Raw genomic sequence first — 17,319 nt, forward strand, 5'->3', positions numbered from 1 at the left:
CTGGAAACTGATCCATTTGGGAGCAGTCTGAAGTTCAATTGACAATGAGGGAGTAGTACGTGGCATCATTTATATATTTACTGGTGATAAAGTTTATTTATTTATCGTATGATGAAGCTATGTACACACATGCATATAGTTCAGGATAAATGTGCGTAGTCACAAGTCCGTACAATACTATAACTCTAGGTCTAGCATTTTGACCCAATCAACTGCTTCATCCGATGTGCGGTGAATGTCCATTAGCATTCCTTTGAAAGCTCACATTGGGTAAACAGCAACAATGTGGTGGATTGACTGAGAAGAGACACCACAATCACAATCTGCAGAGCTAGTCCAACCCCATTTGCACAACAGATAACCACATCTGCCTTGTCCAGTTCTTATTCGATTGATGATTCTCCACTGTCGTCTTGGAAGATCAAATCCTTGTACTCGTAAGAGGCATGTTCTGAAACTTTATTAGCATGTTTTGAAGGATGCTGTGAAAGAGAGGATCATATTCACTACTTAATTCCAAACATCCCAGATACAGGCCGTTTGAGGTCATTGCTATATGTTCATTATCTCCCTGGAAAGACAAGCCTCATACTGAAAGAAATCTTACAACAGAATCTTGATAGGGAATTGTTTGTCTTGTTATTCTTCTTCTTCATAGTACCGTATCAGGTCCCCCTGACGTTGGCGATCACTGTGGCGAATGCAGAACGATCTCTTGCTAGGTGGAAAAGTCTTTCAACACTGTGAATTCCAGTCCATTCTTTGATGTTTCCAAGCCATGATGTTCGCCTCCTCCCGACACCTCTTCGACCCTGTATTTTGCCTTGTACAATACGCTGTAAGATGAGGTAACAGTCATTTCTAAGGATGTGGCCAAGGTAAGAGATCTTCCGGAGTTTTATTGTTTGAACGAGTTCCCGACTTGCTCTTGCCCTTCTGAGTACTTCTTGGTTCGTTAGTCGTGCAACCCACGAAATCCTGAGCATCCTACGGTGGATCCACATTTCAAAGGCTTCCAAGCGTTTCACTGATATGTTCTTGAGAGTCCATGTTTCCACACCATATAACAAGGCTGACCATGTATTGCACTTGACCATCCTCTGTCTAAGTTTTAAATTTAAGTAGTCATTGCAAAAGAAAGATTTCATTTTTGTAAATATTTTTCATGCTATTACTATCCTCTGTTTCACTTCTTTCTCGGGATCAAGTTGTTCAGTGACAATGGCACCCAGATATTTAAAAGTGGTTACTCTCTTAATCTGTCTGTCTTGTTATGTGACAGAATATTACACCTGTGGTCAGGCGATTGCGCGTGTTGTTTTGTCAGCTCTGTGCCATGTTTCTGATTGTTAAAAGTGGAAGAAAATTGTGTTTATTTTAAATAGCTTTCCTGTAGACTGAAAGAACAGCAGTCAGTCTCCTACAAAGGTTTCTCCATAAAAGAATGCACCTTTAAACACATTAGTTGACAGAGTCTGGTTTGCTTCACATAAATGTGCTCGGACCCTGAAAAGAAACGCATTTGCGTCATGTTTGGGAGAATTTTCTAAAATATGATCAAAAACAACAGACAAACCTGCATTCCAAGTATCAGGATCATGTAGAATAAACGTTTTAGGTAGTAGGCCTAGTGAGCCCTTATTTAAGCGCTCATTTAATTAATCAGTCATTTATTCGAATGTACAGAATATTTCATTTTATTAAGTACTAGTAGCTGACAGGAAACATCTACATTCAACAGCACATGTCGCGATTTCTGCAGGGAGCGTGGAGCTCGGGTTTGTTTGCTAGCCAGCTAAGTTTGGAAGGTGGAATTTTGACAAAACGCACACAAAGCCGAACAAGGGAACAATAGAAATCCAACGAACAACATTTCGGATGCCCGGGCGAGAGGCTAGGGTCACTTATAAGAGATGTTTGAAGTAAGCATCTGGTATGCGATGTGTTGAGCCAATGAAACGATAGAGCCACCATCGATATGGCGAGGCATTGGTCTAAGGAATAGATGGCCCCAATCGAGGATACAGCGGCATCTTCGAGGACGAGTTAATAAAAACGATGACCGCATCAGTTAGTTACCCTATGATTTGGCGAGATTCTGTGCAGGTAACATCGTAAGAAGAAGTTTTTATTTACGTGAGTGATCATGTGGGGACTCGTAAGATTTTGTTGGAAGACGCTCAGTCTGCATTTGATATACTCAAGTTTTTCTAATACTGGGAGAATGGCTTTTAACTTACGATTACCAAAGGGAGAGAACAGTTCCATTTAATCATTTCAAAACGCATAGTAGCCTGCCTGTGTAAATTTTCCGAGGGCATAAACTTTACAATTTCCAGTCCAGCCGTTTATATAATAGAAATATTTGACCTAGTTACGGGAGTAGATAAGAGAAGTGCTTCCGCTACTGAATGGGAACTGGTTTCACGGTCGGTGGAATTTACCATGGCTGTAGTATTCTCATAACCGGCTGGTTGATCTTGACCTAGTTTCTACATCATGATCAAAGGGGATGTTTTAGACGACATCCTGAAGCAGAAGCAGCAACGGAAAATATGGCATCACCTTTCTACCCCTCAATGGAGACAAAAGGACTGATCCAAGTCTTTTCTGAAGGCAGCATTATCATCGATATGGTGGGCTAAAAGCAAGATGGGGTCGGCTGTCTCCTGAGGACGAGCGGCCATCAGTCAACATAACAGATGAGTACAGTGTTTTAATGTAATTATGTGAGTGTGAACGTGTTTAATGTTGCAAAAGGGGATAGGTTAGTTTGATATTTAATTTCTGTAGATGTAGCTTTGTTTGGAAGGACTACATCCTATTTAAAGTAAATGATAGGAAGCTTGTTAATGTAAATATAAATTGTAACATAAATGTGGACCATTTGCATGAGGTCGCAGCTTGCTTTGTTACATTTTATTCTGATTTATTTAGCTGAGTGGTTAGCATCATTTCTTTACGAGTCAGTTTCTTATTTTAGCCTCGTATATTTTTTTTATTTGTTTGCTTTGATGTTTGAGACGCAGTGTACGTCTCGGGGCGTAGTTGTAAATGTAAAGGGATTCAAATTAAAGTCAGGAAGAGCTAGATTAATGTATTATTAATGGGAGCTCAAAGTGTACGGAAACATGCCGTCACGTTTTCTGGGATTTATTGCATGATGTGTGAATGAGAGAGTGTAAGACGGTAGAGTGTGAATCCACGAAGCTGTTAGCGTCATCTTCACAACTATTTTGTATATCTAGGTGGTAAATTAATTATTGGTTCACGAGTTCCACGAACGCAGTTTCGTTATTTCGAGTTCCGAATATTAGAATAAAATTTCTGTAATATGTATTATTGTTATTATTATCAATTTAATATTTATTATTATTATTATTATCAATACGAGTTTCGCGCGATGTTGGATTGAGATATTTCAGTAACTTTCCAATGTTCAGATATGATCGATTGTCAATGTGGCAATTTCTTAGTTTCAGTTCATCATATTTATTACAGAGTTGGCCACTTTATTATTCATGTTTACTTTGTGCGCGAGTGCTTTATTTGTGACCAGTGCGGTCTTGTTTCTTTTCTTGCGAGCGAATGTTAGATGACATCCTTCATATTTCTTAAGTTTTACGCAACTTTAGGACAAGAGAGAATATTTGTGTGATTTTGAGTAAGAGGACGTGTTCCTCATCTGAAAGGCCTGCATTTTCTTGATTGTGTGACTTGCCTCGGGTAGACTGTTGAGCAGTGTGTGTGAAGGGTTGGACCCTGTGGTTTTGGTATTGCTGCTTGATTTTGGGAGGCATCGATCTCCACTTTGAGTCATTCCACAGTGTGTTGGCGAGGGTGATATGTTTGTCTGCCGAGGAGAGTTTTATTTGAGCGGCCTATACTTCGTGATTTTATTGTTTCTGTCCATGTCTCTACGGTTGTTGTAGTTGACGAGAGTTTTATATCATGACGTTTGTTTAGGATTTTCCTTTACGATATAACCGCGGAGGAATATTTTGTGTCATGTCATCTCTTCTAGGTTACAATGTTGAAATAGGTGTTAAAAGGTAAAGCCTACTCTGTCACTTTTTTTAATTGATTTTGTATCATGTAATTATTTTTCAGGAACCTGCATTGAATAGGAAGTGTTGCTTAAAGTGTAATTATGTTTCCTTTATTTCCATTGAGGCTTTGAGTGGATGCATGTTGCGTGAATGCCGCATGCTTTTCTTAGTGAGCCCTGGAAAATATGACGTCATGTTTTTGTTTCTTGGAATGTATATATTGCCATTTACTAGTTTTTGTTTGTGTTGCTCCTATCCACAATGTTTGTTATGCTCATGAGATTCTTCATGGCTCGAGAGGTATATTTTGTGCGTAAGATGTTTTACCACTCAGCGTGTTATACAGTATATTGTACAGTTAGGTTAGTTCCCCCTCCCCCCACCCCTTTTGCGCATTAGATCACATCTTTTCTTAAGGTTAGGGACCCCACTGCAATGTCAAATGTGCAGAAATGGGGAACATACTCATCTACAGTTAAAAGTGTTAACAAAAAGTAAAAGCCAGGAGCGTGGTGCGAGCACGCAAGCCCATGTGTTAAAATTAATGAATCGAGCTGGAAAGAAAAAACAATCTGAGTCATGTAAATCTGATTATTTGATACTTTGCTATTTTTTAAAATATTTATCTTGTATATTTTTAATAAACAGATTTTCCTCTAAATCTGGCGTCATGCTTCGCCTTGCTTTATTTGTAGTTTTGATTGACTTCACCGTGTCCGTATTTAGTATATGTTCCCCATCAGGATCCAGGGTGTATGTATTTTTAGGGCATTATTTTTATCATATTTCAGACTGAGCACGCCTGGGATCGGCTGACTAGTCTGGGGCAAATTACCTTGATGGTAAAACGGGGACGGTAGCGCTTAGGAAGTGCTCTCAAATAAATGCGACTACTGTTCATTCAAGACATTAATTACTGAATAAATGGGCTCTGCATTAACATTGCAGTATTATTCATCAAAGGTGTAACTGGTTTATTGAGCCTACCTCATCATGGCCGCTTGGGCATTCCTCATCGTTTGGAACTTGATGGAGCTTTCTCTGTAGATGTCAATTTGGGGGTGAATAATAATCTTATTTTGGGAACTGGTTTTAAAATTTTTGCCTCATTGTGTTGTTTTTTCAAAGCAAGTTTCCTGTTGTTAACACCATTTCTTTATTTTACTATTTTGTGTTTTAACAACACCAAAATCCCTAATAACAAACAATATTTTGGAAATATTTATTTAAAATGTTATTGAAATATTTAATTATATATTTAATAACTGTATAATATTTATAAAAATATTAAAATAATGTCCAAGTAAAAAATACACTTCTTACTTTTAGGGATTTCTCAGCACCAACTGCTAAACACAAATGGAGTTTAGGTGCATGTACACAGAAGTTCATAACTCAAGTCACAAGTCAGTCATTAAAAAGAGAAAAAAAATTACATTTTTAGAACACTAAAAAAATTGTGAATAGCATGTCGCATTATTAACGGACTTTAATTTTTACTGGCAAATTAAAGAAATATGATTAAATAGTACATAAACCTAACACATACACTAATATTAAGCAATGTCCAGTTCGTTGAACATATTCACAAAGCAAATCATTGAGCAGACTTGATGATGGGCTCGACAGCCTACTGTACAGTGGTGCGTCTTGCGGAGTGGATACAAAACAAGTTTTATGAGTGGAAATGTGGGAGGGGAAGTTAGAAGAGGACACTGATCGCTGCACCGGGCTGCTACAGTCAATCAGCCAATACAAGTTAAAATAGATTAGCAAGCACAAAACACCCCCAAAAACACAACACTAAACAAAAAACAGACATTAAACGTACCTTAAGCAGGTCAAGGAGTCACAAATTACCCGTGAATCAAAGGATGTTTGGTATGGTACCACATTGCCAAGAGTTAACCAAAGAAAAAAAAAAAAAACACCCATTTTAATTATAATTCTGAAAACAAGTTTAAATTAATGTTACCAACAGAAATATCATTCTCTTTTAAGAAATAAATAAACTATTTAAAATCCAAGTTAAATTGACAGATCATTAAAATTAAATTAATTTTAAACGTGGCCGGCCAATCAAGAAAGGTAAAGAAAACAAAGCTAAAATTATTACAATTACAACAATTTAAGCATACACGTATGCAGTTTCAGTAACATCATGTTTTTCCTTCTTCAATTCGAATAATCTTTTACTTAATTTAGTTGCACTTTAGGATTAGGTTTCATGCAGGGAGCTTCCGCGAAGAAATCAACATTCTTACTCACAAGACAGAATTTACTTTGTTTACCAAAACCACCCAAAAAGAGGGGAAAGTAAACGCGAATGAGGCAAGGAAGTTCATAAAAAATAACTTACCGAGCTCGATAGCTGCAGTCGCTTAAGTGCGGCCAGTATCCAGTATTTGGGAGATAGTAGGTTCGAACCCCACTGTCGGCAGCCCTGAAAATTGTTTTCCGTGGTTTCCCATTTTCACACCAGGCTGTACCTTAATTAAGGCCACGGCCGCTTCCTTCCCACTCCTAGCCCTTTCCTGTCCCATCGTCGCCGTAAGACCTATCTGTGTCGGTGTGACGTAAAACAACTAGCCAAAAAAAAACTTAAAAGAGGAAATGAACATGAAAATACACCATTAAGATCCAAATCTTTTACAGGAGAAATCAATTACACCAACCAGGTCAGTCAACAATCAACAGTAGTCATCATCACCATCAACATTGCCATGGTAACGTACACATGCTAAAAGAAATAGGAAATGACCAATCCTGAAACCAAAGTACAACAATAGGAGCTTACATAGGAAGAACAAAAGGGAATCTATTAAATCATACTCCAAAATTACAGAAAATTAAAACAAACGGGGAACAGAAAGTAGATATAAAAATGGGATCAAAACAAAATTTTTAAACCCTTGCAAAAACTCTCATGGTTGTTAAACCCCTCATTAACATGATTTCTAAAGAAAAATTAAAATAATAATAATAATAATATTTTACCCATGCAATATATGAGTGCAGCAAGATTGACGTGACGAAATATATAACATAAGACCTTTTTGGTGATATGAATTCATAGTATACATGTGAAACACTACTACCCTTTCAAATACAGAGGAAAAGTAAATTTAGAATTTTAGATAATGGACGTAGTTTCTAGGAGTAATACCAAATGCAGGAAAGTTCATGAATAATAGTAGTTCCTTTTAAAGCCAAATTCATGGTCCATGAATTGAGGGTGATAACACCCTCACACTAGCTTAGTTATCCTGGGTCCATGACCCAACCCAAAGCCAGGATGCCGCGTCTTCTTACAAAACGACCTTCCTCCATCGTAGCAAAAGAGGGAGTCATGGCTGCTACAAGCTTACAGGGAGCCGTTGCTAGCCCAATAATTGCCCCATGCTCTCATTGGCCAGAGAGAGCGTCTACAAGGTTGAACCAGCTGCCGTAGAGCGCAGCACATAGCAGAAACAAATGAGCATTACTCGTGCTGAGTACAAGAAATACATCATGAAGTATTTGAAAAATAAGAGCTTAGCGCTCAAGGCGAAATTGATATTACTGTATAATCAAACATGTGACACCAAGTCACATAGAAAATAATAGTAGAAGACAAATTGGAAATAATTTACCAGTAACACGGATTTCTATGGCGAGTTTGCCACGTCTAAAATGTTAAAGGAGAGGGCCCCAGAAATGTAACCTGGGTTACATCGCATTCCAACGTAGTTCAGTCAAATCTCTTAATATTAAGCTGTTTGGTTTAGTTCATTCCTAGAAATTGAACAATGACTCTCAGCTGTCTTACAACATCTAAGCTGTTCAGAATGAATGATTCAACACCTTTTGCATCACTTTTGACAAACTTTTGTAAACAGCAATATTTAACCATTTTTGTGTTCTTATTTTAAAATCAATATCTCAATAGTTATGTTTTTCTTAACATGCGTATTCTTTGTGCTTGCGCCCCCTTGGACCAGGCACTCTGGGCATTTGCCCAGTCTGTCCATTTAAAGCCCAGGGTCTGTCCAGAGGCAGGCCAGGTTAGCAGGTAATTGGAAAGGATGGTTAATGGCCTTGGACTTTGTTCGCTGGCACACAGCACATGAAAATGCGAGAATAATAAGATTTAAAAACATACTACATTACATACATTATCATAAAAGGCTGTTATGCCTTTCAGTGTTCAGTCTGCAAGCCTCTGTGAATTTACTAAATGTTGCCACAATCCGCTATTTGCAACTAGTGCTGTGGCTTCATTTAGTTCTATACCTCTTATCTTTAAATCGTTAGAAACTGAGTCTAACCATCGTCATCTTGGTCTCCCTCTACTTCTCTTACCCTCCATAGCAGAGTCCATTATTCTCCTAGGTAACCCATCCTCCTCCATTTGCCTCATATGACCCCACCAACGAAGCCGGTTTACGCGTGCAGCTTCATCCATCGAGTTCATTCCTAAATTAGCCTTTATCTCCTCATTCTGAGTACCCTCCTGCCATTGTTCCCACCTGTTTGTACCAGCAATCATTCTCGCTACTTTCATGTCTGTTACCTCTAACTTTTGAATAAGATATCCTGGGTCCACCCAGCTTTTGCTCCCGTAAAGCAAAGTTGGTCTGAAAACAGACCGATGTAAAGATAGTTTCACCTGGGAGCTGACTTCCTTCTTACAGAATACTGTTGATCGCAACTACGAGCTCACTGCATTGGTTTTTCTACACCTTGATTCAATATCACTTACTATTTTACCATCCTCAGAGAACACACAACCTAAATACTTGAAATTATCGACCTGTTCTAGCTTTGTATCACCAATCTGACATTCAGTTCTGTTGAATTTCTTACCAACTGACATCAATTTAGTCTTCAAAAGGCTAATTTTCATACCATACTCATTGCACCTGATTTTAAGTTCCAAGACTGCAGGCTTTCGGCACAATCTGCCATTAATACCAAGTCTTTAGCATAGGCCAGACTGCTTACTACTTGTTCAGCTGCCTGAATCCCTCCCAGCCACTTTATACATTTCAGCAGATGATCCGTGTAAACTACGAACAGCAAAGATGAAAGATTACAGCCTTGTGTAATCCCTGTAAGTACCCTGAACCAAGAACTCAGTCTACCATCAATTCTCACTGAAGCCCAATTGTCAATATAAATTCCCTCCCTTCCTAAGATTCTTTATTATTGTCCAGAAAGGTTTCCCCTGCTGCTTGACCTAGCCTTTCCAGGTTATTACCCAAATCTTCCCACGACTTCTTTTTGAATTCAACAACTATTTGTTTCACTCTGTTTCTTTCATCTACATATTTTTTAAATGTCCCAAAAATCTTGAGTTTTAACTTACGCTTGGGGGGGGGGGGGGTGTGCGTGTTATGCAGGTAAATACGGTAATGTTTTATGATTGTTTAATGGCTATAGTTCTATAGTTCAAACCAAATTAAACAATAGATCACTACATCCGATGAAAGTGAACACCGTACTTATTTAATTTATGAATGTTCCCCTTCAACAAACCATTTACCCATATTACTATTGTACAAATCATAATTTATAAACAAAGTGCCTCGGCTATCCATATGGGGAATGCCAACTCCCATATCAACTCAGGAACGTTTGGTTGCTGTAGGAGCGACAACATATTTCGGTACCAACCGCAGCAGTTTTGATCTGTTATTTGATTTCAATTTACCGGGCGAGTTGGCTGTGCGCATAGAGGCGCGCGGCTGTGAGCTTGCATCTGGGAGATAGTAGGTTCGAATCCCACTATCGGCAGCCCTGAAGATGGTTTTCCGTGGTTTCCCATTTTCACACCAGGCAAATGCTGGGGCTGTACCTTAATTAAGGCCACGGCCGCTTCCTTCCAACTCCTAGGCCTTTCCTATCCCATCGTCGCCATAAGACCTATCTGTGTCGGTGCAACGTAAAGCTCCTAGCAAAAAAAAAATTTTCAATTTTGGATGTGTCATTCGGACTTCATCAGTGTTTTAAATTTGGATTGTAAATTGAAACATACCAGATTGTTTACTTTATTATTTGTTGTATGTGAGCATGTGTTTTTCCAATTGGATTGTGGCAGATGACGACCCAGTGTATATGGGGTCGAAACTAGTCCCAGTTATATACAACACTATACAAGCTAATGGTATTGAATAGGTGGTCCCTTCTCTACCCTTTAATAGTAGTTAGTTCTGATTAGGTCTAGAGAAACGTCTGAGCTGAACATAAGGTAAAACTCTTCTGTTCCCTTCTATCATGTCCAGCAGCATGAAGAGGTACAGTAATCGGTGAATTGTTCTTCTCTCCATTAATGATAGATATATTAAAAAGATATCTGGCTATGGGATATTTTTCTTTTACAGGTACATGTATGTTACCAACTATGTTCTTGGCCTAGCTAGTTACTACTCTGTTTTCCTGATATGGAACATTTTTCTAGAACATTTAGTGATAATTGTATTCTAACTGATGTAATTTCTTTTAGGAACTTACCCACGAAATGGAGCGGCAGCGAGGATGTATCGATGATCATAATAAGCAATATTATGAGTTGAAGAAGAGTAAAGATCAGTATCAAAGTACAAGGAAGTGAGTAATATTCTACTTAAAAATAGCATAAGATGTTTGCTGTTTCATGTAAATATCCTGAGCATTGCTTCATCAAATGTTTTTTAAGCACATGTGCTCATTCTCTAGAGCCTGCTAATTTTGTCCTGAGACTTCTGAAGAACTGTGATTTGTTCTTAACCCATTGAGCCCTGCATATATTTTGGTTTGAGACTGCATTGGGACTGGGATTATTTTGAAGGAAATACAGTGACGCTTCACGTGATGAGACATTTCTTATTTACGAGAGCATTAAGGAGTTAATTATACATAAATACGAGCATATGTTGAAGCCCTTGTTTCCAGATCTATGATTTTAGCAGGTATACTATTAAAACATTATATTTCATTTTTGTTGCTTGAGCAGGTATGGTAGGTACATCACTCAGTTTGTTAATTCAAGCAGAACTAGGGCAACCAGGTTTATCTAATTGATGACGACCAAATTTATAACGTAATTGTTACAACCCACGCATTCGTAATGCTCCCATAGATAAAACATAATGGAAGTGAGCAACGACATAATATGTATCATGTAAAATAATGTCAATTGAGGAATTGGCTAGTACAACTCCTGCTAATCCACCGATGCTACATCACTCCTAACAATCTCCTCAGTAGTTCAAAAGTGTGTGGTAAGCCTAAAAATATTCTTCCAAGTGTAGTGGATCCTGGCATTTTTTGGCACTTCAGCTCTCTTCTTAATGTTTTGTACAAACTTTACAGGCTCTTGTGGGGAACTGCATTGTTGCAGTAGGTGGAATAGGAGTTGGGAAATGAGCCCAGTTCCTGGAATGCAACCTGCCAGTGAAGGTCTCCCTGAAATTCTCCGCTGTGGAAAACTGATACTGCTGACAATTCCTTCAACTACATCTACTCTGAAATCAGTGTAGTGCATCTTTCTCATTACAATATTCTGGTACAGAACATACAAATTGAATAAGGTCATGTCCAACATATAAAAGAACAGTTTCCAGTAACCCTTTACTGCACGACGCATTAGGCCTACAGGATAGCTAGCAAATACTTGATCTTGCATGTCCACTCCAGGCATTCCCTTGTTGTAGTCTATGTTTGGAAGAAGCTTCTCAATCATCTGCTCACCACCATCATTAAGGTTCCTCCTCTTCCTGGTCTGTTGCATAGAAATGTCGGTATGCATTGTAGGCAGCACACGTACATCTCTACGGTCCTTCCATTTCACTGCCAGTATGTTCCTACTACTCCAAGCCACTGTCTCCACTCTTTGTATTTGAACTGTCTTGAAATCTGGTGACATGTTCTTTCTGTTTATCCTAACAGTACCAACAGCATGCAAACCTACTTTCAGTAGCTTATGAAACAGTTGTGGCACTGAGTACCAGTTATTCAAGTACACCACGTGACCTGCGTACATAATGGGATGTACTATGTCTAATATTACAGATTCACTAACCGGAAGATCAGGGCTCGGAGCCATGCCATCCCCTGTATAAATTCTAAGTACTTAGCAGTAGCCTGTCCCACTCTTGCAAAGTTTGTACATTTTGATCCTAAACCTGGCCCGTTTGGAAAGGTTGAACTGAACATAACTCATATGACCACAGAACTTGATGAGACTCTCATCCACAGTTACATTATGTCCCATGTTGTAAATTTGCTTGAATTTTTTTTTAAATAGCTTCTGACAGGCCTTATCTTCCGGAGCTTATCAGTTACAACCGTGAAACTGTCATCAGGTTATCAGCATAAACTGTTCATAGCTCATTATAGCTCTATATATACTGTGTTAGTTTCAGTCACTTTCCTTTTACTCCAGTATGACGTTATTTTGCACTTTTTAATTTGACCCATAAGAATATACAAGGCAATGTAGGATTTCATTTCATCCACTGTACATTCTCGCCTTGCTAAGTTGGACTCTGTAGTATCTTTTGGTTTGGATCACTCACCCAATGTTTAGCATAGTTCTTAGTTTCCACGGTTACCATTTAATAAAATTCATCACTCGGACACTACTTCTATAACTGAAGGATTACCACCTAGTCTTCTGGCTACAACGGCATTCACACCACGTATCGCGGAACAGGAAAGACTTTTTTATTTTGTTAGCATCACGGGTCCACACCCAGTCCGCCTGCTGAGCTGTAACATGGTCATCTTCTTGCCCTTCCTCTCCGATTTCCGCGCCATTTGTTCATCAGAATTGTTACTAGAACTACTAACACTACTAATATCACTAATATTCCTAATCATAATCACTTTCTAAAAGGGATTGTATATCAGTAACCTTGAGTCGTTTACTCGCCGTCATGTTGTTTACGAACAATGCTCTAAGTTGAAAGTTAGCCCACTTCAATTTAATATTACCAAGCACATTATCGATATATGTTAGCAAAGAACATATAACATTGATGGCAAAGAGATTCTGCACACATTACGAATGCGACTTACTCTGCCAAGAGATCCAGCGTAACATGAGCTTCGTCGCTGGTTCACATAGCATGGATCACATGTGGTACCAGACTCCCAGTACATATCGTATTTACGCGAATAATCCCCGCCGCTGAATGATCCTCGCACTCTAATTTTAGGACGGATAATACTGAAAAAAAATGAAATGAACTAAAATTCCTTCCAGCGAAAGAGTGTCATAGGGATAAACAAAAATTTAATATTGTTCCTCGAGTTCCACATGGTCTTTACGCAAATATAAACATGACAGATATAGCTACTTTGCCTGAACATATTTGACATGATAAAAATGCATTATCACTGCTATAAAATATATTTGCCATTAAATTTAGCAAGTAGGCCTTATTATGTGAGAGGTATTTCATTAATCTGAACTTGCAATAGGCTCGATTCGCTGTAGATCGGAAGATTCTTTGTTTCTTCCATCACTAGAATCCTCTCCTAAATTACTTACAAATTCATCAGACTCTACGTTTAAAACACTTCTAACACGCAATCTCTTTTTACTCGGAGAGTAATATGGCCAGTGGTGGATAATTCTTTTCATGCAATGTAAACACTGGAAACAGACACACGTGCAAAATCATTTGTTAGTTTTGCGATACAGTAAAAAATAATTTAATTCGAAGTCATAAGGACATTGAATGATGTGATTTTGAATAAACCGCCAACTCTTAATTCAGAAAAGCCTACCCTTGCCGCGTCACAAAATATTATAAGACCCGTTACTGCATGCAATTAACATTAATTCATAGTTTAAAACGTTCAAATGCCACAGTAAAAGACTATTTCCAGAATGTATCCAACAAGACGCATTTACATTATTCAAATAATGCACTTGGATAACACACAAACATAACCTCTGCAACGAAAGAAAAAAGATTCAAAGACGAGGAGAAATCTATGCTGGCTCCCCTATGCAAGTGTTTTATTCATTGGATTATTGTACTGTATGCATTTTAGATGCCTTATACTTGCACGGAAAGTAGCCGATGCCCTGGCTTATCGAACATTCCTATGACGAAGGGAGGAAGTAAAGAAATCTCTCGCTTCCGTGTGTATTGCAACACAGGATAGTACGATTGTATGATTTTCCACCATGGCACTTCTCTTGTAATTCAGAAGTGCCAACCCTTGCCGCATCACAAAATATTCTGAGACTCATTAATGCATGCAATCACCTTGATTTGCAATTTAACTCTTTCAAATGCCATGGAAAAATACTATTTCTGATACGTGTCCAACAAAGTGCATTTCTTCTTCTTCTTCTTCTTTTATGACCACATAGGATCACTTTAGTCAGTCCGTCGTTCAGGTCTCTTTGAAGGGATTGTTCGGGCTTTGCGGTCCTCCCAGTACTTCTTCAGACGCTCCGATCTTCGTGCCCTTTCCTCAGTTGAAAATGTGCGTGTTGTTGGTTTGTTTTGTGTAAGGGTAAAGCGGAGGTTTGTATTCTTGAGTTTTGTATTCAATTTTATCTTATTTTTGGTGTCTTCTGTTGTAAGGCCTATTTCCTTCAGATCCTCTCTTACTTCTCTGATCCATTTACATCCTGTTGTGGTATTTTTTGAGACGAGATTGTGTTGTACTAGTTGTTTCAGAAGTCTCGAGTCCTGCATCCTCATGATATGTCCAAAGAATCCCAGTCTCCTCTTACGCATAGTATCTGTAATGGGTTCTAGCTCTTTGTACACGACTTTGTTAGGTATTAACCGCCACTGTCCATCTTTCTGATATTTTTTGTTGATACAGGTTCTTCCAATCCTCCCTTCAATTTTCTGAAGTCTGTCAGTCTTTGATTGTTTATTCAGGTAAAAGTGTGTTTCTGCTGCATATGTAGCTTCCGGTTTTATAACTGTGTTGTAGTGTTTTATTTTTGTATTTATTGATAGACATTTCTTTTTGTAGATATCCCATGTTAATTTTTGTGCTTTAGCTAATCTATTTGTTCTTACTTGGATTGAGATTTTTTCATTTAATTTATGTGTTATTACTTCTCCAAGATATTTAAACTGAGTTACTATTTTGATTTTATTACCATTTATGGTGACTTCTTTTAGCTGTGTTGGTTTTTGGGGCATAATTTCTGTTTTTTTCAAATGATATTTTGAGGCCAATTTTATTTGCAATGTTTTGAAGTTCTGATATCTGGGTTTTTGCTTCTTTTATGTCCACTGCTAGTAATGCTAAATCGTCAGCAAAACCCAGGCAATTTGTTTTGATTTTTCAGCCAATCTTTATTTTGGGGGGACATTTTCTAAACCATTCCCTCATTACCATTTCTAGAGCACAGTTAAATAATAGTGGTGAGAGCCCATCTCCCTGCCGTAGTCCAGTTTTAATTTCAAATGTGTCTGATGTTTCACCCCTAAACTTCACTTTTGACTTGGTATTGGTGAGAGTCAATTTTATCATGTTTATTAATTTGGGGTGTAGTCCAAGGTGTCTTAAAATTTTAAACAGAGATTCTCTATGGATGCAATCATAAGCTTTCTTGAAATCTACAAATGTTATCACCATATCTCTGTTTCTTCTCCTGTTATAGTCCATTATCAACTTAAGACTCATGATCTGATCAGGACAGCTCCTCCAGGGTCTGAAACCTCCTTGATATTCTCCTAGTTCTTTCTCAAGTTGTAAACTTATCCTGTTAAGGATGATTATTGAAAATATTTTGTATGTTATGTCTAGGAGAGAGATTCCCCTGTAGTTATTAGGGTCGGTTTTGTCCCCTTTTTTGTGCAGAGGATGAATGAGGGCTGTTGTCCAGTGTTCTGGTAGTTCTTCTTTAATCCAGATAGAGACAAGTTGTTGATGGTGGGCAACTTTTGCTGAGGTTCCTGCATATTTCCAGATAAATTACAGACAAACATAACCTCATGCAACAAAAAAAAAGAAGATTCAAAGACGAGGACAAATTATGCTATCTCCCCTGTGCAAGTGCCTTGTTTTTTGGATTACTGTACTGTTTGCATTTTTAGATGCATTGTACTTTAACGGAAACATCGTAGCTTATCAAACTTTCCTATGACGAGGGGAGGAAGTCTTTCTCTTCCGTCTGCATTACAACACAGTACAATGACCCCATCTCCTTTAAAACCATAAGTCCGTTTGATCTGGGCATTAAAAAAAAAAGGTGCAGTTTCATCGGCATTGACAATATTGTTCGGTGACCACAAATTGATTGTAATTGGGAACATGCATCATTTTCAAAAATATTTTTTTTGAAAAGTACACCAATGAAATAGTACGTAAACGTATTACATTGTGGTATGTTGCCTTGTTTTCTACCATTAAAAAAATATTTAATAGTGCCTTTCCGCAAGGCGAGTGAAACGGCCTCTGACGTAAGCGGCGCGCTGTGACGTCACGATCCAGTACGGCATGGAGCTCTACCAGCCGTTGTGCATCAGCCGTTGCTAAAAGCCGATTGTTTATTATTCATGATCGCGAATAACTTCAAAATGACAGAAGAAAGGTTCAAAACAGCACAATCAGACAATCTATCATGTGTAAATGTCATCATTCTTGAAACATAGTGACTTTTGTGGCCGCAGAAATTCGCGGATAACAAGCAAGTTTGTAAGTGGCGTCTTTTATATACGTGCAATGTACTGTAACCCATAGTATTAGGATAACAACGAACCTGGATAGATATCACATCACTTTCAACATTTCCTTCTAGACTGATTCCCCTATTAAAGAATAACATTACATTTTCGGGCTTTCAGCATTAGTAAAGTAAGAAATCGGATTTCAGCACTAACATAAACATATAGGTAGCATTATAGTACTAGTCCGCTTCTGTGGTGTAGTGGTTAATGTGTGCCACTCCCGGAGGCCCGGTTTCGATTCCCGGCTCTGCCATGAAAGTTGAAAACAAATAGTACGAGGGCTGGAACGGGGTCTACTCAGCCTCGGGAGGTCAACTGAGTAGAAGGGTTTCGAATCCCACCTCAGCCATCCTCGAAGTGGTTTTTCGTATTTTCCTACTTCTCCTCCAGGCACCTAAGGCCAGGGCCGTTTCCTTCCCTCTTCCTTGTCTATCCCTTCCGATCCTCCCATCCTCCAACAAGGCCCCTGTTGAGCATAACAGGTGAGGCCGCCTGGGCGAGGTAATGGCCCTCCTCACCAGTTTCATCACCATACCCAAAGTCTCACGTTCCAGGACATTGCCCTTGAAGCGGTAGGGGTGAAATCCCTCGCTGAG

The 17,319-nt window shown here is 38.6% G+C and overlaps 1 protein-coding gene across 1 annotated transcript in view; it reads left to right on the plus strand.

Moving 5' to 3' along the window:
• SMC3 (structural maintenance of chromosomes 3) overlaps positions 1-17,319 on the plus strand; it is a 311,725-nt gene that overhangs the window by 150,541 nt on the left and 143,865 nt on the right. Inside the window, exon 12 of the mRNA XM_067156456.2 lies at positions 10,534-10,637. Within this exon, the coding sequence (XP_067012557.2) occupies positions 10,534-10,637 (104 nt within the window). The remainder of the gene's footprint in view (positions 1-10,533; positions 10,638-17,319) is intronic.

Source organism: Anabrus simplex, chromosome 1 (assembly GCF_040414725.1).
Source record: "Anabrus simplex isolate iqAnaSimp1 chromosome 1, ASM4041472v1, whole genome shotgun sequence".
Classification (NCBI taxonomy): domain Eukaryota; kingdom Metazoa; phylum Arthropoda; class Insecta; order Orthoptera; family Tettigoniidae; genus Anabrus; species Anabrus simplex.